This window comes from Numenius arquata, chromosome 1 (genome assembly GCF_964106895.1).
Source record: "Numenius arquata chromosome 1, bNumArq3.hap1.1, whole genome shotgun sequence".
In the NCBI taxonomy this organism is placed as follows: Eukaryota; Metazoa; Chordata; class Aves; order Charadriiformes; family Scolopacidae; genus Numenius; species Numenius arquata.
The window spans coordinates 54,814,971-54,841,185 of NC_133576.1; the positions used below are offsets into that span (position 1 = coordinate 54,814,971).

Below are 26,215 nucleotides of genomic sequence, written 5' to 3' on the forward strand. Positions count from 1 at the left end.
CTTTCAGAAATGACATACTTACCCTTTATTTTGAGGTCCACATTGTGTCGCAGCCAAGGATAAACGCCATAGTTTGACATGTCTTCAGGAATAGGGTGATTATATATCCAGCCATCACATGCAAATCGATAAAAGTCCTCACACGGATCTACAGATTGATTTATCTTGCTTAAGATGGCAGCAGCTGTAAAAATGACACCACATAGGTTCTGTGGAACACTTTTTCCTGAACAGAATTACATGAGACCACAGTCCGGAAACGACGATTAACATTTACTAATCTCTGCAACGTGATGCTGACCTCACTTGCAAGCTAAGACTCACTTTTCTAGGACTGATGTGTGCCCTGAATTCTGCCATTTTTTAAAGAGCAGCAAGAATACCACGCAGCTTCTCTAGCATCTAACTGTGCCTACATTTGAAGCAAAAAAAAAGGCAAAATACCTACAATGAATGTTCTTGAGTGCCATACAGCAATGACCACTGAACCCAGCACTACAGGAATGTTAACTGCTGGAACCAGACACCTGAAGACAGGTTATCCATTGTAGCCATGATGGAATTAATAGCCCGAGGAATTTAGTAGCAATACATATCAAGCAGATTGTAGTTAGCATTCCAGAAATTATGTACTGTTTACCTTTAGCTGAATAGCTGCACAAGAAAACAAATTAAGTTCTGTTTTACCATTCATTGGAAAAGATAACTGTAGTATTTTCAGCTCCATTTTGTGACTGCATCTCTGGCAGTTGCTATTGCAGGTGAGACTGGTAAGAGAGAAAGATCAGTCTGACAAGACAGAGACTTAACTTTTGAGTATCTAATCAAATGATCACGCATTATAGTGATCTACATGGGTCAAGTAACATGGAATACATGGATACTGGGCATTTTTTGGCTAAATGACCATATGTTCTGAGGTTTATCAAAATAACTGATTAAAAATCCTAGCAGGAAATAGGTTAACTTTTATAGACTTCATGGTACTATTTCTAGCATCCAGTAACTCTTCCCACCATAGTTCTATGTCTTAGCTTTAATTCTTTCTCTCAGATTAGAAACTCTCAGACTCTCTACTTTGAAGACATTTTGGTCCTTGGCAATTTTGTCACTCCTGAAAAGTTGTTCAGCAAGGGAAAGCTCAGGTCTTGAGACACTATGTAGTTACCACACAGTCCACTCTGAACTAAAACAGTCAGGTCATGTAGATGTCCAACTCTGCCTTGGTGCGAAATACCAGCTTCTGCTGAGCTGACAAAAAAAAATCCACGTTATTTGGTATATACAAGAGGAAAAAAAAAGCCGATTCAGACTCCTTAAGTGACTTTTTTTTTTTTGTTCTGAAGCTCAAGATGAAGCCCATACACTTTTGGGGGGTGTGTGGGGGAGAGCGGGACAGGTTGGTGTTAGTGGCAGTAGTGTTTTGATTCGTCATCCCACCTTACTTAGATATTTGCACTCATTTGAGAATCAGCTCTGGATAGTGGTGCCCAGGGCAGCCAAGAGCACTGTCAGTGCAGTGCAGAGCAAAAGTAGAATGAAAAGAAAAGTTCTGGTAATGTTCAGATCTGCAAATTTTTCAATTTATGGAGCCCCACAGAATTTGTCAGGGTTTCAAACACACACCAAACACCTCACAGCATCAGCTTAATATGGTTCGGAATGGAAATAAATACTCTTATAAGTTCACACAATCTCCACTTTGTTTCCAATAAAACAGCTCTGGGGGCAGATTTCTAGATGTGGTAGCTATTGTTTGATCTGTGCTCAATAAAAATCTCATTGATTTAGTGTGAGCAAAATTCTGTCAAAGCTGCCCAGTGGAAAATGGGTGTCTCAGGTCCTACCAAGCCTGGTCCTTTTAGCTCGCATTTAATACTAATGGATGTCCCAGCTCTATGAGGGTTGCCACATGTATCTCTGCATGGAGAAAAGAACCTGCCAATATGGAAGTAGTTGCAGCTTTTGAGTTGGAGTCACCATGCTACAGTTGTGCAAGTCTGTGCAAGATCTGGCCCTAAGGCATCTGTGTTTAACAATTCACTTGCTAGTTTTCTGGCTACTGGGAAGGAAACAACAAAATACATCTGAAGGTCAAGTTGCCCAAAATTTTGTTTCCTATTAAAAAATAAATAAAGAGTTAAAACAATTTAAAATATGAATTTTAAGTGTAGAAAATAAACAGATCTGTAGCAACTTAAACACTGACTTTTTAAAAAGTTTGGGGTTTTTTTTCCCCCCTCATTATTAATGAAGTTTTCTCAGTAAAATGTATCACAGAAAAAATTTAAACAGTGTAAATAACTCACTAACATACTATAATCATGATATAATAGAGAGGATAAAATTGTTGCTTACCAGCTTCAATGCATTCTGACGTCAAACAGTACTGTTGCTTCGGATGAAACTTTATAAGACCTTGGCTAACTGCAAAATGGAAAACCATAATGAGATCATTTGTAACGAATTTTGACCACTGTAGCCAAATGTTGTGTCCTTGATCATTCAAATGTCAGTGCAAACTCTGGCCCTAATGCAACTTGACTACATCGATTTAAAACAGTTCAAATGTATGTTAAGTAAATACTACCACTCTTAACAAAAATAACTTTCCCCTCCTCTGCCTTTCTCCTTCCTCTGTCTTTGCTTGTAGGCAGCATGGGACAAGGGCCGTCTCTCACTGTACCTTTGCACAGTGCTTGGAGTAATAACACTTCAGCCTTACTCACGGACGGCAAGCACCACCACAATACAAGTGCTTAATCATTTTTGCTCTCATCCTCCAGAAATGCACCTTTCCCAGCTGGTGATGCAATATGGAGCTGGAGCTGGTCACCTTCTGCAGGGTTCCCACTGTTCCTCCCGAGCTGTGGGGCTCACAGTGCCCTGCTGTACCTTCTCCTGCAGCAGCCCTGCACTGCCTGCAGGCACAACCCAGCGCCCGTGGGATGCTTTCAGGGTCCCCATATTCCAGCCTGAAATAAACCAGATAGCAATGGGCACAGGGATGGCTGTGACTTATAAGGCATAGTGCAGTTTCTGTCTGAACTGGCTCCCAAAAGTATTGTAATTGGATTTGCTTACAAAAACCTTGCTGACAAAAACTATGAAATCATCAGTTAATTTTGTTCATCTTTTAGAAATGTGTATTACAGTTGCCACTGAAACACAGGATTTGCAAATTTCAGACACCGCTGTCAGGCAGCAGATATGCAGATAATTGATACTTGGGATAAGGGTGGGAGAGTCCTGAGGGGTAGATGAAATAAGTAGATGTGCTCAGTAGACACAAAGAAATGTCTTGTTATATCCATTATCTTAATAGCTCGGTCCATGGTAAAAATAAAAAAGCAAAAAAAAAGCCAAACAAAAAACTCAACAATGTATATTAAGGTATCATAGCTTTACCAGTGCTGATAGTTATAAATCGAAGTCTCTTGTTGTTATATATTGTTCAAAATGGACAGGAAAATATGAATGGTATTTCACCACAAGAAAACTTTTACTGTAAAAAACCTAAAGCTAGAATTGAATATAAAGCTGTTTCATCTCTTCCAGCCTCATAGCTTTAATGACAATTAATGACAGAAATGCCTGGATTTCACTCAAATTTTCTTAGAAACCAAGAATGTAAAACTATTTCTGGCCAGCTTTACCAAAGCTTGCATTGACTCAGGGAAACACAACACCTCAACAACCTTTGTAAATTAGCCAAGAAATACATCAGATTTTGAGGCATATAAAGATCGTAGTTGGAATCTTGAAGAACGGTAGAAAACAGAAATGTGGAGGTCTCCAGAATATGGCCTTGAGCCACATGAAATACAAAGAACGGATAATGTGCGTCTTAATTAATTGTTGCTCTCCTCCTGACTCGCCTTTCCCCCACTTTGACACTAGCCTTTTAGAACCTGTTCAGGTCTTGAAAGTTTGCTAGATTTTTTTTTTCTTAACAAAGCAGAGAAAAGAGGGAAAATACCAGACACCATTTAATTCTTTTGCACTTGATGGAAAAGGAGGGAGGATGAAAAAGAATCAGTAAAGAATCTGAAGTAGCCTTTGTAGTTTTGACACTAGTAAACTGAAGCAAAATACCATTTCATCTGGTTTTGCTCCATTTACAATTTCATCATTAGAGCAAATTAAAAAAAAAAAAAAGTCTTTGGCATTAACGTTTCTGTTTTAATTAACAGCTAATTTTGATTGAAAAACATTGACTGGTTTTGTTCTCTTGCCTTTTTACTGTTGTTAAGAGAACTAACCATTACATTGTTACCTACAGTTGTGGTTATAACATTCAGTGTCCCAGCTTCCTCCTCTTTAAGCCCGTTTCCAGATTCTTAAGCAAATATACACTGTAATTAAGTTTCCCCAAAACTGTGAAAGGGGAAAAGGCATACAAATACACAGATGCAAATAATGTGGGTGTTCCTACAATCTGAGAAGTTCAAAGGGCTATCAAGTCAGGAGGACAGGCTATTGAATTGAGATTCAAGGCTGCCTTTTTGCCCAAGGGAACTGGATAGTTATCTGCTTCCTTTTGCTCTGGTCCCAGCTCCCAAGGAAGACGTGGCTCCTGTCCTGCCGTGGTCCACACCACCCTCTGGAGAGCCACAGGCAGGACCCTGCATGATGCCAAAGTGAGTCCCCAGGTAGCTCCCCACTGAAGTCACAGTATGGCCACAGCCAGCGAGAGCAAGTAACAGTAAATAAAAATACATGGTTCTCCCAGATTTGTCCTAGAGTCATAGGAATTCTGAGAAGAAGAAACAAGAGAAGCAGGAGAAGGCTACGTTACACTCCTCAGACTGGAAAATTGAATGGAAATTGTTTCAGGTCTAGCAGAAACAGTAAGTATCGCAGACTAAATAAAAAAAAAATGAAGAAAAAAGGTTGTCTTGAGGTGCCTGAAATATTTCCCATGCCCAGAAATAATGGTCTCCTTTTCTACAGTTTACCAAAACTAAAAAACAGTTAAATTTAAACTTACATACAAAACACAGTGCCACAATGAAACTTGGAAACATTGCATTGACAAAATGTTAAACCAAAACAATTTAACTTTTTTCCTTTATTCTTTTGGTTGAAAACCTCAGACAATTTCCAAACAAATCCTAAAAACATTTTGATTGACCCAAGGCCAACATTTTTATTTTCTTAGCAGTTATGCCAATGAAAATTTTGACACTGAATCCCTGGCTATGGAATAGACCTCAACACACTTGGAAAACTACCACTAAGAATTAATATATTTGCTAGAATTTTCATGTCTATTCTCTGGATAAAGCATTTCTATCTCTGAGAAGCTATGGTGGTAAATGTCTATTGCTTTTTACAAGCAATAAACAATCTAGTGCTAAAAAAAGAAATAAGGTCTCTCCATTACTCCCTGGTGTTTGATATTGTATTCTTTAAGCGGAAAACATTATTATTCATCTAGAAAAAATATTTTGCACTAGCAAGTTGAAGGCTTAATCCTGCTCACATTTATAAAGAGTTTTGATGAATTGAGTGGGATTACTCACATACGCGAAAGTTACTTGCCTGCAAATGTTTGTAGAATTTGCTCTAGCGGCTGCTCTAGAGCAGAAAAACACTAATCAATTGTGAGCCTGGTACTTTAAATATTCTGTAGAAAACCTGACATAATTTTCTGTATTGTGATTATAAATGAAGCAGACCTTTCAAACAAAATGGCAAGATCATAAATGATTGGAGGGAAGGAAAAGGTATGTTTAGAGGCTAAGTTCCCTCCAGTCCAGGGAAATCTATGTTGGTCTAAAGAAATGAAAAGCTGGGATGAATTATTCCAAGAGAAGATTTGTCTCTACAAGTTCTTACAGGATACAACACTGCTTTCTCTTCTCTGCCTGCTGGTTCTACCTTTATACTTCTTCACATCATTTTATAGGTGTAAGCATGTGTTTCCATGTGATATTCCAACAAAACCAATCTACAGATGATTCCAAATCCCAGAGAGGAAAAACTAATTCCTTCTCTATTGTGACCAGTTACAGCTTATAAATCTGATCAAAACATTTTAATTTCATCCCGGATGCACTCTTTATGATTTTTGCAAAGACGACTTTGCAATTCATCATAGAAGAACGGAAACATCTAAAAAATGTGCAAGCATATGCATTATTGAAGCCTTCTACAGGAATTTTAGTCAAGCCCTAAATGAAAACCAAATGAAGGAAAACCCAGAAGATTCCATAAAATGTGTGCATTACAGATTCATATTCAGGAAACAGAGAATATTAGCCCACATCAGCCACAGTCTGTGAGTTTACAATCAGCATTACCCGTTTCTCGTCATTCTGCGAAAGAACCCAATTCTGGCTAGAACACATTCAACTTAGTATCTAAATTTAAATTCAGCATTCAAAAAGTTACACAGGCTCACGTTGCACCTTCCAGCTCTAAAATTCCCACAACAAATTCCTTTTCTGATGCATTTCCATTTCAGGATAAATATAAAATGGGGGGAAAAGAAGAAGAGACCGAGATTTTCACCAAAACATGTCTTGGAGCACACACACCCGCACCAAGCGGACAGGCTGGGGAGGGTTACATTCAGGTTAGCCTCAACCTTCTCACTTACCCAAGAAAAGCGCAGTGCCAAGCACAACGGTGCCGCTCACAAAGACGCCGAGGGCAATCCGTGTGGCTTTGCTGGCTGCTCTCCTGGCCTCGGGTACCGTCTCTCCTTCCATCAGGATGGCTTGGGACGTGCTCGCTCTCGCAGAAGTCTGGTTTTCCTCTGCTGCTGTGCTATCGGTATTTCAACTGTTCACAAACTGCACCCATGAGCTCTCTTCCTCCTCCTCCTCTCTCCTGTTTACAACTCCAGGTTTGTGTCGTGGACCATTTCCTAGGCACTTCCTGCTCTGCCCCCCTCCTCAAAGGAAAATCATGCGTAAAATAGTAGCTGTCTCCTACGTTTTCCTCTGACCAGGAGGAGGAGGAAAGGCAAGCGGTGACCACTGTATGTACAGCTTTTGCTGCCTGTAGAGCCTCGAGGAGCCAATCACTCAGCAGTCCCCCTTATCAGGGGTTCCGAACATGAGGATTTCACAATGTTGCTGAACAGATGTTTCAGCTATTCAAACATATAGCTGTAAACCCTTTACAATCAAAGCAGGATTGCTGACAACTTCTACAAACATGAGACTGATGGAAGGTTTTCTTTTTTGCCCCTTGCGCTTACTTAGGCTAATTATCTGCTGACTAAAGTTTCCTCCTCTTAAACCATTCCTGCTGCATCATTTGGCTTCACCAGAAGAGATACCCGCTCAGTGGACAAATCCCTTTTTAAAGCTTCCTAAGAGCTCTTAGAATATCACGTAGCATTTTATTTTGGGAATTTGGTATGTGACACTGCGTGCCAAAAATCACAGTCATGCAGCACAAAGCAATAATCAGTACAACCTACAGAATAGTGCTGCTTTAAAACTAGATTTTTTTTATCCAGGCAAGTTATTTCAGTCCTTGCTGATACGCAATGAATCTTAGGAGGTGATCCTATGCTTCCAAGTCAAGTACTACTATGAATTTAGTGGAAAATATCTATTTGGCACTTTAAGTTGGTGGGGAATGAAAAAATAAAAGGAAAAAAATGCCTTATGTATATGGATTTCTCAGTTTCTGGCTTAGACTTCATAATCTTTCCAGGTGGCAAGGTTTCATCAAGTAACAAAGTGATTTCAAGGTGAATTCTCTAACCTGACTATGATGTTCAGCCCTCTGAGGAGTTCTTGCTTCCTCCGGCCCAGAACTCCCATGCTAAACATAAGGATGCAGGGAGGGCCAGCACCATACACACGCTCCCAACAACAGTTTATGTGTCTAAGTTACTTCTATGCAGATTTATGAGTTCTTATCTCAGTCTTATCATACCCATCATATCTTATCATACCCTTCCTGATAAAAAACTGTACAAGTAGAGGGAAGAAAGGCACATGTCACAAGGTGTGTGTGATGGCAAAGCTAATCAGTTTGGAGACCGAATAACTTCTCCCTGTGAGCACCTGCACGCAAGTTGCACTGCATGCCAGACGAGCATAAAGGGAAAAAGCCCTCCATCCACAAGAAGACATAGAGTTTGAAGGTCCTGAAATCCCTCCCTCAACCCCCTCTACAGCCTGGCTTGGGTCCTGCAAAAAAAAGGCTCTCATTTTTAATTCCCATCCCTCTTCGCCAGCAAGCTCCAGGAGGGCATTCTCATCTCTGGTTGGTAAAGAATAGGAAAAAAGCACTTGTTTATTTTCACCTGCCTACTTGTCCCACATTTAACTCATGTTTTTTGACATCCATCAGCTGAGGAAGAAGAGGGAAATGATGCCACGGAACCAAGAGGGCCACATACGTCCCAGTACAAGTGTTCCCATTCATGCATGAATGACTCCATGGGTGTGAGCAGATCCCTGGTTATAAACAATACCCAGCACAAATCCGTTACCAGCAGAGGTTTGAGAAGGTATTTAAATGACATTGGTGCTAATGAGTCTTCGTATCAGAAATCACTAGGAGTCTCAAAGATGCTGCCAAAAGGGCAGGGTGTTGACACAGAAAATGTACAGACATGCTGTGATCTCAACACTTAATCAACTTTGCCCATGATTCATACGCTAAGTAAATCTCAAAAGGACCCTTTAACAAGCATTTGCTGTTAGGTGCCTGATGGTTTTCCTTCTATGTCAGTATTGAACCACTGACAGTACAAATGCAGAACAGTTATTAGAGCTATGTATGCTGTCCATCAGCTTTAAATCCCTCCAACCAACATTAAACAATCACATCCCTGCTCAAACTCCCCTGTATTTTATAACTTTAAAGTTTTGCTCCCTAGAGAAATTCTAGCATGTACTGAATATCATGCTGTATTAGTGTTTCACTAACGGCATTTTGCTTTCAAGCTATCGTCGCTTTCTAGGACAACATGAGACCAGAAACCAAGAAGAGCTTTCAACAGTGCAAAGCAGCAATCAGTTATCTCCCTTAGGAAAATTGTGAGGGGAAGAGTTGAAAAGGGAGATAAGGAAGCAAATAAGAGGGAAAGGTTGGACAATTCAGTCGCCTCTCCCAAACAGCCAAAGAGAAGGTGAGGGTTATGGGAACCTGGAGATGTCCCAGCAAGAACCAGCAAGCTCCAACTACAGGACTCCTCTGGAGAGTCAGCTCCAAGCAGTGCATGATCTTTCTGGCAAGAAAAGCACAAATCAGTTGGAGCAGCAGAATTATTTCTCTAAGTTTATATTTGTGGGCTTATTTACACTGTGGCATAGTATAAGTGTCCTTCCCTCTGGCTGTAGAGCCTAGTTGCAGTCAATAACTCATCTTGGCTTCTCCAGAACATACAGAACTATGAAATTAGGGCTAAAACACAAACAGCTGCAGGCAACAGCTGCATAAGTCCATTTCTGGCAGTATTTGAAAGGTGCACAGAGCACATGTGAATCAGCTTCTGATACTGCTGATCAGTAACAGAAGTTTATGGAATTTGATACGTGTTTCTGATGAGTGTGCTAGGATTTGGTTGCCTTGCTCATCATAATTCCAGCAGCGCTTTGGCAGGTACACGATACACAGCCACACTTACTGTTGGAACTGCTAACAGCACTCCTGGCTATTACAGCCCAATAAGACACTTAACAAGGCTGTGCAAAGACTCTGGTAAACATTCATAAAACATTGAATAGACATGAGGTGTTGGGGGGGGAAGTAATAATTAAATGCAACATGCTCTAAATCACTCTTCATTCACTCAGAATTGCCTCTGACCAAGATCCCACTCAAACAATGGGATCACTCTGGTACTTATAATAATGGACAATGGGACAATGCGCAAACATTTCCACCCAAACCCATATGCAAGAACTGGCAAACCCTCTGGAACATGCTCCGGGCTGAAACACAGCAAGACTGTCCCAGCTTGCAGAAAAAGTGTCTACATATGTAAGTGTCAGCACATGCATGTGCATGTACACTCACAAACACAAGCACATCCATGTTACCTTGCTGTTTCACAGGCAGATGCAATTCTGTCTTCCATCGATTATGCCAGTCAGGCAAGTGTGCTTGATCAGAGCTAAAATCAATAGCACTATGTCAGCTTCTCCACCCATAGCTTGGTTCAAGGAAGTTCCCATTTCTTCAGGTTTGATTATTCAATAGACACACAAAGCCCCATGTTTTGCCTAGTTTTCACTGGCAACAGTCAAAACCAGAGTTACATAGGTGTCACTGAATGTCTGGAGCAACAAAACAGCCCGAGGTCGCCATATGTTCAGCCCGAGCTTGCTGAAAGACCTACTTGCAATGAGTTTGAGTGCTGTAAAATGGTGTCTTTCTTGCATTTAGGTAACTTCAAAATCTATTAAAACAATTATTGATACTTTTAATGCGGATAGAAAAAACAGTTCAGTTTTAAGTGTAAAAACTGAGATAATGCATGTAAAACATAGTAGGTTATTCTAATACATTAGTTACAGAACACGTTTCCTCAGAACATGCTGTCCTCATGGTGCACATTGGACTTGCCCTATCTGGGAGGCAACTGACAGGTTACCTTAGAGAAATTAGTTAAGCTTCTCAGAAGCAGTTCACAATCAAAGCATCACAGCTTTGATGATGCCCTATCAAGCACTTTCAGCTCATGGTAAAAGGAAGAATATAGCTGCTACCACACTGTTGGAGGCAGAGGCACCAGATACAGCTTGAGTGGCTTCAGCAGCAAAGGAGAGGTATATGCTGGCTTCATTGAAAGAGATTAATTAGCATGGGTCAGAGTACAGGCCTTATTCCATTTCCTTTAAAGTGTACCACTATGGGGCCTTGAACTGTTTTTTTCAAACTATGCAGCTGTTGTAGCCAGAATTGCCCAACTGAGCTTTACATACACACGATGTGCTTGAGAAAAGCCCAACATGTTGCATTTGAAGACAGCTTGACCATTTGTCCTCACATCTCTGAATCTTATAAATGATACTCTGTTGGCTACAACGCCCCTCCCAAATTTCTGTGCTGCAGCCAACAGCAACCACACTCTGGCACTAATTGGTCCTTTATTCATGTGACAGATACAGCTGGAAATAAATAACTCCATTGTTTTCTACTGGTACAGCCACATCACAGAATGTCTCTGTGCAGCTGTGAGAATGTGGGTCATTAATTAAGAGCCAACACAGAGCCAACAGGCCTTGCAGGGCTCTGAACATTGCTGGTGGCAAGCTTTTCCACTAACTATAACTGCAACTGTGGAGAGAACACCCTGCAAAGCAGAAAACTTTGTCCTCTAATGCTTGAAATCCTTTTTTTTTCTTTTTTAATTCCACGTAGGCTAAGCCATTCTTATTACTCCAAGAAAAAAATGTCCTTGCTACAGGAAACATTGCTTTCTCTGACGAAAGGTGCTTGTGTCTAACCCAAACAGCAACTCACTATGAAAGCCAACATCTGGGGTGATTAAAGTTAAACCTCTCAAGCCTGCAAGCTTGTTTAGAGCTGCTTTTGAAAAGCACTTTAATGACATAATGCATATGTTCTCGAGCAGAAAAAAAGAACTGCATTAGGTCTTCCAGCAATTTTTCTTCAAGAAGCAGATTAAATTATAGCTAAACAAAACACTACTTCACCTGAAGGCCACATTCACAGTATAACAAGAGTGTGTTTACATACAGCCATCACATGTGCGTACTCCTCATCTGTCATCCCACTGTACAGATTAAACCTGGAGTCCGTATCCAGTGTACCTGCCGACATGGACTGTAGAAAGGCATGTTAGTTGGGGATTAAGAAGTACATAAAATACTCTGGAGTAACTCAGAGCAAATTTTTTGCTTTTTTCATGTGATCTAACTGTGAACAGAGGCTGAAAAGGCACTGAAAAAGACATTGCTGGGAAATGTGACATTTCCAATGGCCACAGCAGTAGGTGCAGGGGTGCAGACAGGACACAACTATCTGTTGTTTCTTTAAAATATTGTATCAGGACCACCAGAGCTTTACCCACTTATTTTACTCTGTCCAGATGTTCACTCACAGCTGTCAAAGACTATTGATATGAACAGTGGAAGCAAGGAAGCGTGGTTTCCAATGAGTTTGAGCCTCGTGAATGAATTTTCAGGTGTGTAACGAGACATATACTCACTGACATTTGAACTCAAAAGAGGAGAGTGTGGAGAACTGGGATTGTTGGTGCTGAATACAGAGTTACCGTGAGCTGGCAGAAAGTAGTGGGGTCCAACACGAGCAAGACTGTAGCTTGAGCAGCGTGCTTGTCTTGCAAAGGCAACTGAGCAAGAGTTGCCTAATTTGCCTAACTTGTGAAGGCCAGGACAAATGCAACAGCTTGCCACCTAGGCTTGTGGTCTAACGCTCGAATCAACTAAGTGATGCCTGAGGTGAGGCAGAGGTCCCACAGCCCAATGTTATTTCAGTAAAGCCAGGAGAGCAGCTCTGCTTGTGTACCAAATGTTGCGCAAGCCCTCGCCTCTTTGTTGACTGACAATGCAACAAACCCTGTTAAGAGCCAGTCAGCACATGACAAATGACTTAGCCCCACCTTCCCAAGAGTATAAATCTGGCATTCAGAAACCTCCGTTTCAAGGATGAGAATTCCACCTACAGGACGGGTCAATGGGACTGGACCTCTGCCCAAGCCGGGACGTCTCTTCGGTAAGCCTCGCACCTCCAACCACATCGGATGTTACCCAGGAAAATAATGTGAACTAAAGTGCTGAACTACTAACTCAAGCTCCATTTTTGCAATGAATGTATTGATCAATGGCAATTCCAAACCTCTTATATCTGTCAACTTTATATATAGTCTATCTTTTACAACTTTCCAAAACTGTCTCAGTGAAAGTCCTTGGCAAGGCTCTGAAACTGGCAAACGTTGACTCTGATAACTGGCTACACCCCAATCCTTTAGACATAAAATACTGACCAAGTCTGGGACTAAGAGCAGATCTAGCTGCACCTAGACTCCTCTCTGAGACAGAGTTTAGAAAGCAAGGGGGTCCTTTCTGAAACTCATGACAACTGGAGGGTTTCCCTCAGCCACATGTCAGACTCACACTCTTAATGTGACAGAGCTACAGGACCAGCACGTGGCTACTTTCAGCATCTGCCAAGGAGATCCCCCTACCATGCTCTCTTGTCTCTGAGAAGGATGACTGCCTCTCCAAAAGCAATGGCTTCTGCCTGCTCTCACAGTTGGATGTCCAGCAGCACAAATCTATCTTCAGAAGGAGCAGAGCTCAGAGACAGCTGAAGCCAGGAGCACAGCAATTGTTCCACAAAGGTGCCACTGAACAGGTAATTGGGGGCACCCTGTCACTGCGAGAGGGTATCCACTCACTCACTTCTGCTAACTTTTGTAGAAAACCTGAAAAAGCAGAGCAAAAACTCCCCCAAGTGCTTTACCACCCAAGGCAGTAGAGCTCATCGGTCCCATAGGTACCTGTTCTGGTGAAAGCTCTCCTTGCTCAAGGGTGCTTTGGTCACAGCCCTCTGCACGACGAGTTCTCCTGTGCCTACCAAGGGCTATACTCACACTGAAGTCTTTGTAGCAAAACCAAGAGACCTTTTCACCCAGGCAAAAAGTTGTCAGAATTTAATATCTTTGAGCCCAAATACCCTCTGTCAAATTTGATTGAATTTGGCTGACAAGGTCAGCATTACTGAGCAAGGCTGGGCAGGAGAGAAGGGGACAGAGGAAAGGAAACCACAACTGTATAACCACTGTTTTCAGAGGAAAGCACGCTAGCTAGTCAAAAGGAAAAACAAAACACAACAAAACAAAACAAAACAAAAAACCCAAAAAAACCACCTAACCTTGCTCTTCCAGGATATTGCTACAGCCAACTCAGGATTTTCCTAAAGTTAGTTTTATTTCAATGCACTTTACTCGAGTGGATTCTTTTTCTTCTTTTTTGTCTCAAAGTGAGATTACAATTAACTTTGCACACAGCTGAAAGCCAGAAAAATCTCACATTAAATATGATGTCCTAAATACAACGCCCCATGACAATCTGAGATTGTGTCTCTCTCATTCAGTATCCACTTCTCCACTATTTCTAGTCTTGTCCCAGTCTTGGTGCCGCTCCAGTAATTATGCCCATGTCTAATAATGACGTACAGCAGCACCTCAGGAGGGTTTAAATGCATTTGGTCATCAAGTTCTCGGGAAAAGGGAGGCCACAGATTGAGGCACTATGGAACAAGATGGTCAAGACCAAACATTTGCTTTCCTGAAGTCACAAAAATCCTCAAGAACCAAACAGTTAGGCACTAAATATAATTATCTTTACAAACCAAATTGCTATGTCTCTGGCAGCCCTTCCCTGAAGTTTCCAACACCTCTATTTAAAATAATGCTTTGTGTTTGTTTTGGATTTTTTTCCCTATTGACACAAGGATATAAAACATGCAGATTTGTCACTGCCTTACATTTTTACAGATTTATAACCAAGCCTGATTAAAAACAAAACAAAACTTTGAGTGAAACCTGTGGACACTTGCATAGACTATTTGCTGTACTTGTATGTATTTCTCAAAGTCAGTGCTTCAGATTTTCGCTACGTTTGAAATGAAGAGTGTACTGGCTTCAAGCTTATTGCAATGCTTGGATAGAGGATTTAGCTAGGACCAAAGGAAAACATATAGCAATTTCCTTTTTTTTGTGACTTATCTGCATAATGTTATGGATTGCTTGGTTTCAATTTCTAGTATCACAAAAAATTTGCATGAGAAGAACACACATCTGAAAGGGGCTGAAGCAAAAATTACAAACATTGTTTCTGCTCTGAGCAGGACAATTTAAGAAAACCACTCATATCCGTGTAAAAGGCAAAAATGGAATAGAAACTTAGCAATAAATTTAAAATAGCATTAAAAAAGGTGGTTGCAGCTTTTAAGAGGATCCAGACTCAGGGATTGGACAGTGCTGAAGACATCCACAACTTTGCCTTCTTAGCCATCACAGACCAAGAGAAGAATATATGGAATAATGAAAATTTGAAGGGAAGCTCTGACAGAGAGGTGTGATTCTGCAGCCACTGAGAGGCTGCAGGATGAAAAAAATCAGTGGTAATACACTGTCAGTGTCTTTATGTATCTGAGGAAAAAGTGAAAGACAAAATGAGCAACACAATGTGGATTTTTGTACTGAGCTTTGTGTCAAATACCCCCAAACTACTTGTTAGATATCAAAAGCTGGATCACTATGTAATAAAATTTTCGCTAGAACCTGAGAACAAGTAGCTGGACAAGGGACCCTCTGATGAAAGTGCCTCAGGATGGCTCTAACCAGCTACTCTTAGATATTTAAATAACTGTGCAAAGAAATTAGCAATACTCTTAGCAAAGCACAAACATGAACAGCGTCTTCCTTGGTTGAACTGGTTGACTGAAATAGGAGATTCATTACCCAATTATACAACAATAGTCAAGTCAAACTTTCATAAAGATTGTGCTTTTAGTAAAAAGTGGTAGTAGTCATAAGTATCTTGCAATTTGGACTATGAACAGAAATAAGATTGGCCAGAGCACATTAATAGCATCTGTTTTATCTAGGCAAATATCTACAGCCAGGAAATACATTTTCAAAATGGAAAACCAGGAGCATCATGGCCTTTGAAGCAGAAATTAGTGAGAGAAAATACGAGCCTGTACAGGCATATATTCCATCTCCCCAACCCTGAGAGAAAGCACTTGCACCCAGACACACAAAAGAATTTCCTACTGGATTCCCAAATGTGCCTTGACTCCACATCTGGGCACAACCCACACCCACATTCAGGGTGGCCAGGGACAGAAGAACACTGATACAAGACCTTGATGAGAATTGCAGTGTGTTAGGGGCAACAGAGAGATCGGGATCCCAGGCTGTGCTGCAGCAGTCACATAGCCCAGGCTATCAACTATTTTAAGTGCAAGACCTCCATTTCCTTGCAGATCTTTCTTACACTTCCTAGAGCCTAAGACTTGCTTCTCTTACACGGACATTTCCTAACTTTACCTGGTACCAAATCTTACGCAGGAAAAGCAGTCAGAAAATGCAGTGGTGTTTTTCAGCTTTCCGTCGAACTGCTGGCCCTTGTCAGAGTTAATTCATTCCCTTTGCAATCACTATTCACGCCTTTCAGAGCACCAGAACAGGTTATCAGGAATGATGCAAACACAGTTCATTTCATTCTGGGTCAATCAGATAAACTCACGGTCCCATCCAAGCTTTCATACTGTCATGCTGTGACTGCACTCTCAGGGCATTGCAGCCTTTGCCTTCGGGAAACATGCTCTTAAGAGGAATCACGCGTTTTCAGCTTCATTTAATAAAATCATTTGTGGCTTGCTGTTTTTACTGTTTTTATTTTAACCATCTATTTTTCTTCACTTTATCTGGGGATAAAAGCAACTATAAAGCACTATTTTAAGTTACATAAAATACTGAATGAAACACATCCACTGTTGCGTGAATCTGGAAGCACTATAAAACATTTAAAGTTATTAAAATGTATTTTGATTGGCATGACACAAAATGTATTTCAGCGTATCTGAAGTTCAGATGTATTTGAGTATCGTTTGTTCACAAGTGAACGCTTGAGAAAGGCCAAATTTCTGCCACTCACTGAAAAAATGATTCACCCACTGCCAGCAGGCAGCCTTAATGGGGCCCGGGAAGCCAGGTCACAAGCATGATCCAGATCTAGCCCATGTTCTTCTGCTCTCCCGAGTAACACTTCTGCTAGATGAAGGAAATCACCTTGGAGTGCTTCACAGCAGCCCACACAGCTTCGTTCCAGCTGTAGCTCACTGAGCAGCTGCTTACCTTTGTAATAACATATAATAGTACTCCTTCTGCACGTGGGTCTAAAACCACATTGCTGATTTTGCTCATAGTGAAAATAAAATTAAATCACCGATCTTGCATTTCTTCCTTTTTAAAGAACATCGCAAAGTAGATCAACAGGCAGGAAGTTCATGTTGCATGAAAGTGGTGCTGCCTATGTATTCTTTAAAACAAACCCCTCGTGAGAAAACATATCTAAAACTTGAGTGGCATTAGCACCATTTTTTACCTAATGTCAGAAAACAGAACAAAATCCATCCATTTACCTGAAATGAACCAGGAGAGTTAAATTATTAACATCAACAAAATTTTATTTAAAAGTTTTGAAGGTGTGAATGGCAACAAACAATTGAAAAACAACACACACCTCTACAAAAGCTACATGCAGAGTATCGACACCGACAGAGCTCTTAATTTCCATTAGATCAGTGACGTGGTTTCTGCTGGATCACCTTCTAGCTGCTCCCAAAAATTCAAACTATTTGAAACTTCTGGATGACCGAAATTATAAAATCATATCTCAAGTTGGAAGGGACCCATAAATGATTCAGTAGGTGGGATGAGAGAAAAACAGCGACAAGAAAAAAAACAAAGGGTAACTCCCTTAATTGCTCTCCTATATTTCCCAAGCAGGTATAAACTATGACGCTACAGCCATTACTTTGAACCTTTTCCCCTTACCCTGCACCTTGCTCTGACCTGCTCCTCCCCATCACTACTTCCCGTGCCTGCACACCACTTGGGTCTGTCAGCACAACTGCTCGTCTGGCAACACAATGAACCAGACAGGTCCATTTTAAACACAGATTGCTTTTTCATCCATTCATTTCAGCAGCGTAGCTGAAGTGAGATCAAGTTCTCCACCTCCCTTTAATGTCTCTGCTTGCTCGTTTTTTTGCCACATGGCCACAGGGGAGCTAGCTGCAACTCTCACAGCAGCGGAGCTAATGCAGGGTGAGAACGAAGAGGTGGAAATGTAGAGATGATGGCTGGGACCATTTACATGGCATAGCTACCAGAAGAAATGCCTTCACAGCAACCCCTTCATGCAAGCTGTAGTGTTGAGGGAACTAGGTTGAATAGATTTTAGAAAACACTCCATTATTCAGTCAAGAAAGTCTGAAATATTTTTGATCTTTGAGAAGTTATGGCTAATTAAATTTTCATACATCTCTGCATATTTATGTGCATTTGCAGCACATCTAGAAATAGAAGTTCAGAAAGACAGGGGACAAGGGGAACTACGCCTTCTAGTCTCAGCAAACCAAGTAGTTAGGTCTGTCTTGTGAGTAAGTTCTTACAATAGTTCCAGCATGATCCATAGATTTAAGATACACATTAGACAAGAAAGGCTTTGGCAGTAGTTCAACTCATAGAATGGCTTGGGTTGGAAGGGACCTTAAAGATCACCTTGTTCCAACCCCGTACCATGGGCAGGGACACCTCCCACTAAACCAGGTAGGTCAAAGACCCATCCAACCCAGCCTTGAACACTTCCAGTGATGGGGCACCATCCCTTTAGGTACTGGAAGGCTGCTATAAGATCTTCCGGGAGCCTTCTCTTCTCCAGGCTGAACAACCCCAACTCTCAGCCTGTCCTCAAAGGAGAGGTACTCCAGCCCTCTGATCATCTTCATGTCCCTCCTCCAGACTCACTTCAACAGTCCACATGCTTCACTTCAACAGGTCCTTGTCCTTCTTCTGTTCGGTCCCAGAGCTGGATGCAGTACTCTAGATGGGGTTTCACCAGAGCAGAGAGGGAGGATCACCTCCCTCGACCTGCTGGCCATGCGTCTTTTGATGCAGCCCAGGATGTGGTTGGCTTTCTAGGCTGTTTGAGTGCAAATTGCCAACTCATGTTGAGCAACTAACACCCCAAAGACCTTCTCCTCAGGGCTACTCTTAATCCATTCTCCACCCAACCTGTATTTGTGCTTGGGATTGCACTGACCCACACGTGGGACCTTGCACTCGGCATTGTTGAACTTCATGAGATTCGCACAGGCTCACCTCTCAAGCCTGTCAAAGTCCCTCTGGATGGCATTCCTCCCCTCCAGTGTGTTGATTGCACCACACAGGTTGGTGTTGACAACTAACTTGCTGAGGGTGCACTCAGTCCCACTGTCCATGCTACTGATAAAGATGTAAACAGCAGTGGTCCCAGTACTGACCCCTGAGGAATGCCACTCATCACTGGTCTCCACTTGGACATCGAGCCATTGGCCACAACTCTTTGAATGTTACTATCCAGCCAGTTCCTTATCCACCAAGCAGTCCATCCATCAAAGCCATGTCTCTGCAATTTAGAGACAAGGACGTTGCGTGGGACAGTATCAAATGTTTTACACAAATCGAGGTAGATGATGTCAGTTGCTCTTCCCTTATCCACCAACACTGTAACCCCATCATAAAAGACCACTAAAGTTGTCAGGCACTATTTGCCCTTAGTGAAGCCATGTTGGCTGTCACTGATCACCTTATTTTCCACATGCCTTAGCTGGGTTTCCAGGAAGATCTGCTCCATGATATTGATGGGCACAGAGGTGAGACTGACCGGCCTGCAATTCCTTGGGTCTTCCTCTTTTCCCTTTTTAAAAATGGGGGTTATGTTTCCCCCTTTCCAGTCAGTGAGAACTTCACCGAACTGCCACAACTTCTCAAATATGATGGACGGTGGTTAACCCTTTTGATTTAGCTCGAGAGAACAGCGTTATTAATGATAAAACTTCCAAAAGTTGTCAACATTTTTATGCGTTCAGGTTAAGCAGTCAGCAACTTAAAAATAGTTGGGATTTAAAAACAGTTTTAATGAGGCTGGATCTTTCTCTACTTACCTTGAAGAGCACTAAATTCCACTCTTGCCTTGTTTATTGTCCTCCTAGTCAGTCACATTTAAAGTATCACAATTTTCTTGTGGTTTTTTTAGGTTGAAGGTGTTCCAGGAAGGCATTCCTACAACTTGCACATGGTCCTCCAGAAGAATCCAGGTGACCAGTGTCCATTGTCTCACCTACCCCCTAACCAGCAGGGAACCCATAAAGAGGCTGTGGGCTGCAGACTTCCCTTGTGGTGACAACAGTAGTCTACCCACAGCCACCAGTCTCATTTCTGTCTCTCCCTTTCCTGCAGCCCTGTCTCCTGGGCCCATGTAATTCACCTGGCACCCCTAGAAGGGAGACGTCCGGGTGAGCACTGCACCTCACATCTGAGTTACAGAATCATAGAATGGTTAGAGTTGGAAGGGACCTTAAAAATCATCAAGTTCCAACCCCCCTGCCATAGGCAGGGATGCCTCCCACTAAACCAGGTAGGTCAAAGCCCCATCCAGCCTGGTCTTGAAGTTGGTCCAATATATCCGGTACTCTCCGACTTCTGTGGTCTTACTGCCCAGGTGCAAACAGTGCCCACAGCAAGCCAACCACACAACGCAGCAAAAGGTTATTGATCGAAAAAGGGCCCAACTGCCTGCACACAGGTTGGGGATAGACAAGCTCAGTGACTTCCCATTCTACATGCTGATGGCTTTGGACTGTACTCAGGAGCACGCGCTCCACATCTCACATATGGTCCGGGGTCTACACCGGCTGTAAGGCACCTCTACATTAAGGCAAGCTAATTTTTGTCAGAACTGCAATAGATCATCAAGGGAAGTGCCGGAGTGCGATGCTCCTATCTGATGTTTTGCCCTATTTGACATGCAAGTGACAGCCTGGACAGTTTTGATGCAAAAGTCAGTGTATGTGATAGGATGGGCAAGTGGTTTGGTATCTGTTAAGTGTACCGCAGTCCACCCTCTGCGAGCCCCACCTCTCATGCACTGTAAGGTTTTGCCCTAGCCTAGGTCAGCCTCCTGCTTTTGAGGTACCTTCAGCCGTTCCTAACTCACACCCCATACAGTGTCTGCGACAACAAAAAACTGTGCATAATGAAAACACAGCATGCTGCCTATGTATTAAGATCATCAGGTCTCCAGGAAACGTGGATGTCTTCCTTGAGCTCACTTTGTACCTGCGAAGATAAGCAATCAATGTAAGACAGACTTAGCTACATGACTACAAGATACCCATACTCTGTGTCTTTGGTGTAACTTAACTGTTCATGCCTCAGCAGGCCAGAAGCACTGTCTTTGCTTTCGTTAGCACCGCCCAATACCTGCCGTGGTCTTAGGCACGCTCAACCATTTCTTCATTTCCTATAGCCAGAGGTGCAGCATCTGATCCCAGCCTGATTACACACAGGTAAAAGGCACACAGGGCTTCACTAAGTAGAAGTTCAAGATCCCAAAGTAGACTCTAAGTACATCTCGACTATAACTTCTTAAGGCACCCAGCTGTCTCAATACCAACTCCAGAAATTGTGAGCTGATGTTTTCCCTTTCCCTAGTATTTAACTGTTGTATATATGGTAAGAATTTTATAATGACAGTAGAAACATTTTCACTACATGACACAGGTAAAAATTCCAAAAGGATGCTATTCATCTTAAAAATAGAAGCCCATGCATCTTCCTTTAGTTATTGTCAGTCTTCACTGGGGTTTTAAACAACGAACTGTCAAAAATTTGTTTCCTGAAAAAAACCCCTCATTTCCAGTTATCCTTCCACCCCAAATAACTAACCAGTGGTTATAAAACATCAAACACCCTTAAGTGTTAAAAGAGTTGCCAATCATTAGGAAGCCATTTCCCAGGATGTCCTAGTGTGAAGTCTAAGAACAGAATTTGGACAAAGCATGGAATAAAATAAAATAATTTTTAAAAAGCAAAAACATTAGTTTTGATTATTAAGTTATATAGCAAAGTGTTAGATAACATTAGCAGCTACCAGAACAAAAAGAAAAAGCTTCACATAGCTGTATATATCTTTGTTATTCTCATCTACTACAACTATTGTTCTAAAATTCCATTGTGCTTGTCTTTATAGGTATATACAAAGACTATTCACACTAAGATGTTTCCATTATACATCAATAAAATACTTTAGTCTCTGGATCTTTCACAATAAATCATACGAATAGTGCTGCACAGGCAATATAGCACAGATTGTGTTGTGCATTCATCACTGAGGTCATGAAACTTATTATCTTCCCAAGTAAGATATAATGAAGTCGTCATGGCACTTTGAAGTCAGATGAAAAACCCTAGAATGGCTGAAGCAATGCTTTTTTTGTTTGTCTTCATACGGTTGCTGGTTCTGGTCGGTTTTCCCAATTCCACAAGCTGAGGACAGCAGAGATGCCACTGGTATGTTTCTGCCTCCCACTCTTCCATGCTCACAATAGCAACCCATGACACAGTTAAATCCCACAGTTCCCTTTCCTTTGGGCTTCATAAATTTTGTATTTATTTGCTTGGGTAATCTGACTACCCTAAACACTCCTTAATCTGAATAGTTTCTGGTCACCATTTCATTTCCAGCAGTTATGTTTTTTTCCTCCTAAAATACTTATGAGCCATCTTGCAATCGTTACTCAGTAAAAAAACCCCAAACATTTCCAGCCTCTCTTCCTTCTCCATATCTACAGAGGACAAGCTGGGCAGTGTGACCGGCACTCCATTTTTGTGCATCTCAATGTGCTCCCCAAATCCCCACCGTATCTGTTGTGCTGTCTTGTTTCTCATTCTTCCTCCTGGTTCATCCCCCCAGTTCCTTCCCACCTTAACTGCTCTTGCTTCCAGTGTCTTTTCTTCCCTTGACACTGCACAGGAGAACTTGTCATCATGCTTCCAATGATGAAGTGCATTTCACCCTCTTCTTCCCTTCCTTTCTACTTTCTCCACTTCTACTTCCAAAGCTCAAGTTCATCAAAATGTATGACTACTTGAATTTCTTCTCACATCCTTCCACCATTCCCATTCCACATTTTTAACTCCTTGCTTCCTAAAGCATCCCACGTTTCAGAAAAGCACTTCTCTGTTGCTCAGTGTTATTATTAATCACTCCTGCATTCATTTTCTTTGCTAGTTCTCTCACTTGCTCCTTCAACATCTCCTTCAATGATTCCAACACTCTTTTTCTTCTGTGGGCAAGGTTTGTCAGCTTCCTCCTATTAGCCTCAGGCAACATCATCTACGGTCTCCTATTCCCAAATTAAAATAAGAAACTGAGTACTCTTCTCCTTCTCACTTGTCCCCTCGCCTTGTTCCTTCCAGCAAGCTGTCAACGTCTCAAACTCCTAACAGTGAAAATAAAAAAGCAAGAGATACCTATCTTCCCTGTCGTGTATGTAGGCGCTCTAAAATTACTCTTTATCCTACCCTCAAAATCTGTATGTGAGACCTTTTTCCCCCTCAGAAAGTTAAGCCTTCCTCAAAAAGTTAAGCCTTAAATTAACTTTTTCCCCAACTACCAAGCTGTTTGCTATCCTGTACTTAGGACAGATGTAAATACTTCTCCTGTCCAGTTAGCTGGAATTTATGTAAATCTCTTTCAGAAGTCACATTCTTCTCTCATTGTCTGACATTATTAATCTTTCTCAATCACTCCCCAGAGTAACTTCTTCAATGTGGCCGGCCTGTTCGTGCCCTTCTCTCCCTTCCTTAAACTTCTGTGCCAAAACTTCTATCGCTCTTATTGCCTCACTTATTTCTCCTAAGCTTATTTTTTCTCTATGCCAGTCAATGAGTCAAACTGTCACCCAAAGCCATCTTGCGACCTTCAGCATAAAAACTAAAACTTACACTTACAGACCTCCAAAGAATTCACATCTACAGTACTCTACAGAAATCTAACTCTTAAGCAAAGATCGCTGAAGCCTCAAGTGATCCTCCCCATCACAAACATCAGTGTGCTGTTCCATACTACAGAGTATCTTTTATTATATGGAAAATAACTGAATTTATTAATCTGAGAGACAGAAAAGATACTCAATAAAAGGACCATTAAGTACCTTTATGTTTGCTGGGTGACACAGAAAAGAAAAAAAGAGGTACAATGGTAAGCATCATACCCATCAATTCTGTCATTTTAACACCAAATCCACAGTGTATTTAACAATTCAAACACACAAGTAATAATAGTGTACCTTTATTTTAACACGTGCACTGCACTGATGCAGTAGATACAACGCCAGCAGTCTTCTCTTTGCACAAACTACTATCAATCAAGTTTTTAAAGACTTAAATCACATTTCTAGGTGGACGCAGCATTTAGTGCAAAGAATAATTAAGAAAACCCTAATGTTAACCATACCTTGGGAACTTTTTGCATACATAGTGCAGCAGTCATAGCTATTTCCCAACTGGCCTTAAACATGTAAAACTGATCAGCTATAGCAGTTTGCATTTGAAAATTCTAACACAAAGAGGCTTGTTGTCCTTTAAAAAAAAAAATCTATACTACAGCAACAAATAAATAAAGACTGACAGTGTGTATATATTTGCTCAGGATCAATTCAGCAACTTAAAAAAATATAATGTTCAGTGTTTGCTGAATTGCTTTATACTGCATCTATCACTTTAAAAAAACCTACATTAAAAAAAAAAAATTAAAGAAAAAAATGATTCCTCCAACTCTCTTTATACTGTAGCAGTTTAAAAGGAAAAACTTGCAAGCACTGCTGCCTCTCACCTATCAATATGTAATTCGGGTCCCTGGTCATTCCAGGAACAGATTACAGGACATCCCTGCACACCCAAACATCTCTGTGCTCAGGCAGCTTTGCGCAGCAATGCTAAAGAAAAGTGCTAGCCTTGGTACAGCAAGCACATTATGTCATAGAATCATCTTCCAGTTCACAAGTTTCTTCACTAAAAAACAACCACCCCCACTCCTTGTGACGGATTTCTACATCTATCAGTCTCACTCAGGAACACATACACCATAAGTCCCCTCCCAGTGAATGCCTGTGTGCTTAATTTCACCTACATGAGTAATCACGCTAGGAATCAATGGGAATATTCATGCTTGCAAAGTTAAAGATACATGTAACTGTTTATAGGACATCTGCATTCATTTGCAGCTATATAATATACTGATTGCAGTCCTGTTATCATAAATGAAGGGTCACTACTAGGTCATAAGCATTAATATCAATGTATTTTCTGGGATGTATACAACCGAGCTAAAATACTGAGGGAAATGCAAGACACTTTTCTCTCCTCTTTAGAGGGAGGCTTTACTCTCTGAGAGTATTCAGGGATGCACAAGCTCTAGGCCATGGAAAAACTGTGTGCCATGTATATTAAAGAATTAACATTAACCACAAAAATTTGAAACAATGACTGAAGAATATTTCTATTGGCTCTCCAAACTGAAAGCATTTTAACAGCACAACTGTACAATACAAAAATAATTACACACCAAGTGAAGAGCAACTTTTTGCAAGTTTTCCAGGATCACTCTGGAACTACATAGGTTACTCAGATTTCATGAACAGTTTATGTATGTGGGACGCAGTAAAATTCTACTTTATGCATGATTTAAGAATACAGATCTCAGGAGTGCTTTTTTTCATTCGTTTTGTTTTCATTATCTTGGGGGAAGGGGGGGGATCACCTCCCTCCAATAAAAATAAGAAAATGTTAATACTAGCTGTTGAAGGAAAAACACATCATTATGGTTCAGGATTTGACTGTTTAGGGAAATAGTGCACTTTTTATTCTATCTTGGAAATGTACAGAAACGCACAGAATGGTTATAGCCTTCCTACCCCCTTTCAAGTGATGGGATCTTTTAAACACCAAAAGCAAACTTTTAGTCAGTACATAGCATGTTCTTACAAAAATATAACTTTTCAGACAACATGAGAAACAGTTAAAGAAAAATGCTTTATCTTTCAGAACAAAACTACAGTGCAACCTATAGCTTCCACTGAGTTTTACACTGCAAATGAATCTAATTCAGCAAGAGCCCCCCCCCAACATGGTCAATCTGGGGCCATATGACCAGGACTTACCCTACTGAGGTACACATTCTTGCCTCAAAGCGTTCAGTACTGGTGCATGTGAGTCTAGATCACACCCACATTTCTTTGCCCTCTAAAGTGACCTCTCCTTCTCCAAGAACCTAGTGCTTCCCCTAAGGTTGAGAAGTGAACGCCCACAAGAACCTCATTAAACTCAATTTCTTGCACTGTGGTGGGATGGAAAACCAGCTTTAATTTTCATGCTGATAGAGTTCAAAGTGCCTCTATAACCTACTGTTAAATCCATATCAAAATCCAAATAATCAATGCAGCAGCAGCTAAAGAATTCCATGAAGTGAAAGGTCAAAGATTCCTCTCCTGCAGAAGAGATTACACCAATAATGGATGAAACTACAATAAATAAAATTTAGGACTCACTTTCTTCTCTTTGCAATGAAGTATTTGGGATATCCTTTTAGAAGTGGTTTTTTTTTTATTATTCTTTTTTTTTTTTTTT

At 41.1% G+C, this 26,215-nt stretch overlaps 1 protein-coding gene across 1 annotated transcript in view; it reads right to left on the minus strand.

Moving 5' to 3' along the window:
• Positions 1 to 7,012, minus strand: part of PHEX (phosphate regulating endopeptidase X-linked) — a 105,641-nt gene extending 98,629 nt beyond the window's left edge. Inside the window, exons 1-3 of the mRNA XM_074148559.1 lie at positions 6,605 to 7,012; positions 2,359 to 2,427; positions 23 to 184 (exon numbers count right to left, since the gene is read on the minus strand). Of these exons, the coding sequence (XP_074004660.1) occupies positions 23 to 184; positions 2,359 to 2,427; positions 6,605 to 6,716 (343 nt within the window). The 5' untranslated portion in view covers positions 6,717 to 7,012. The remainder of the gene's footprint in view (positions 1 to 22; positions 185 to 2,358; positions 2,428 to 6,604) is intronic.
• Between the last annotated feature and the right edge of the window lie 19,203 nt (positions 7,013 to 26,215).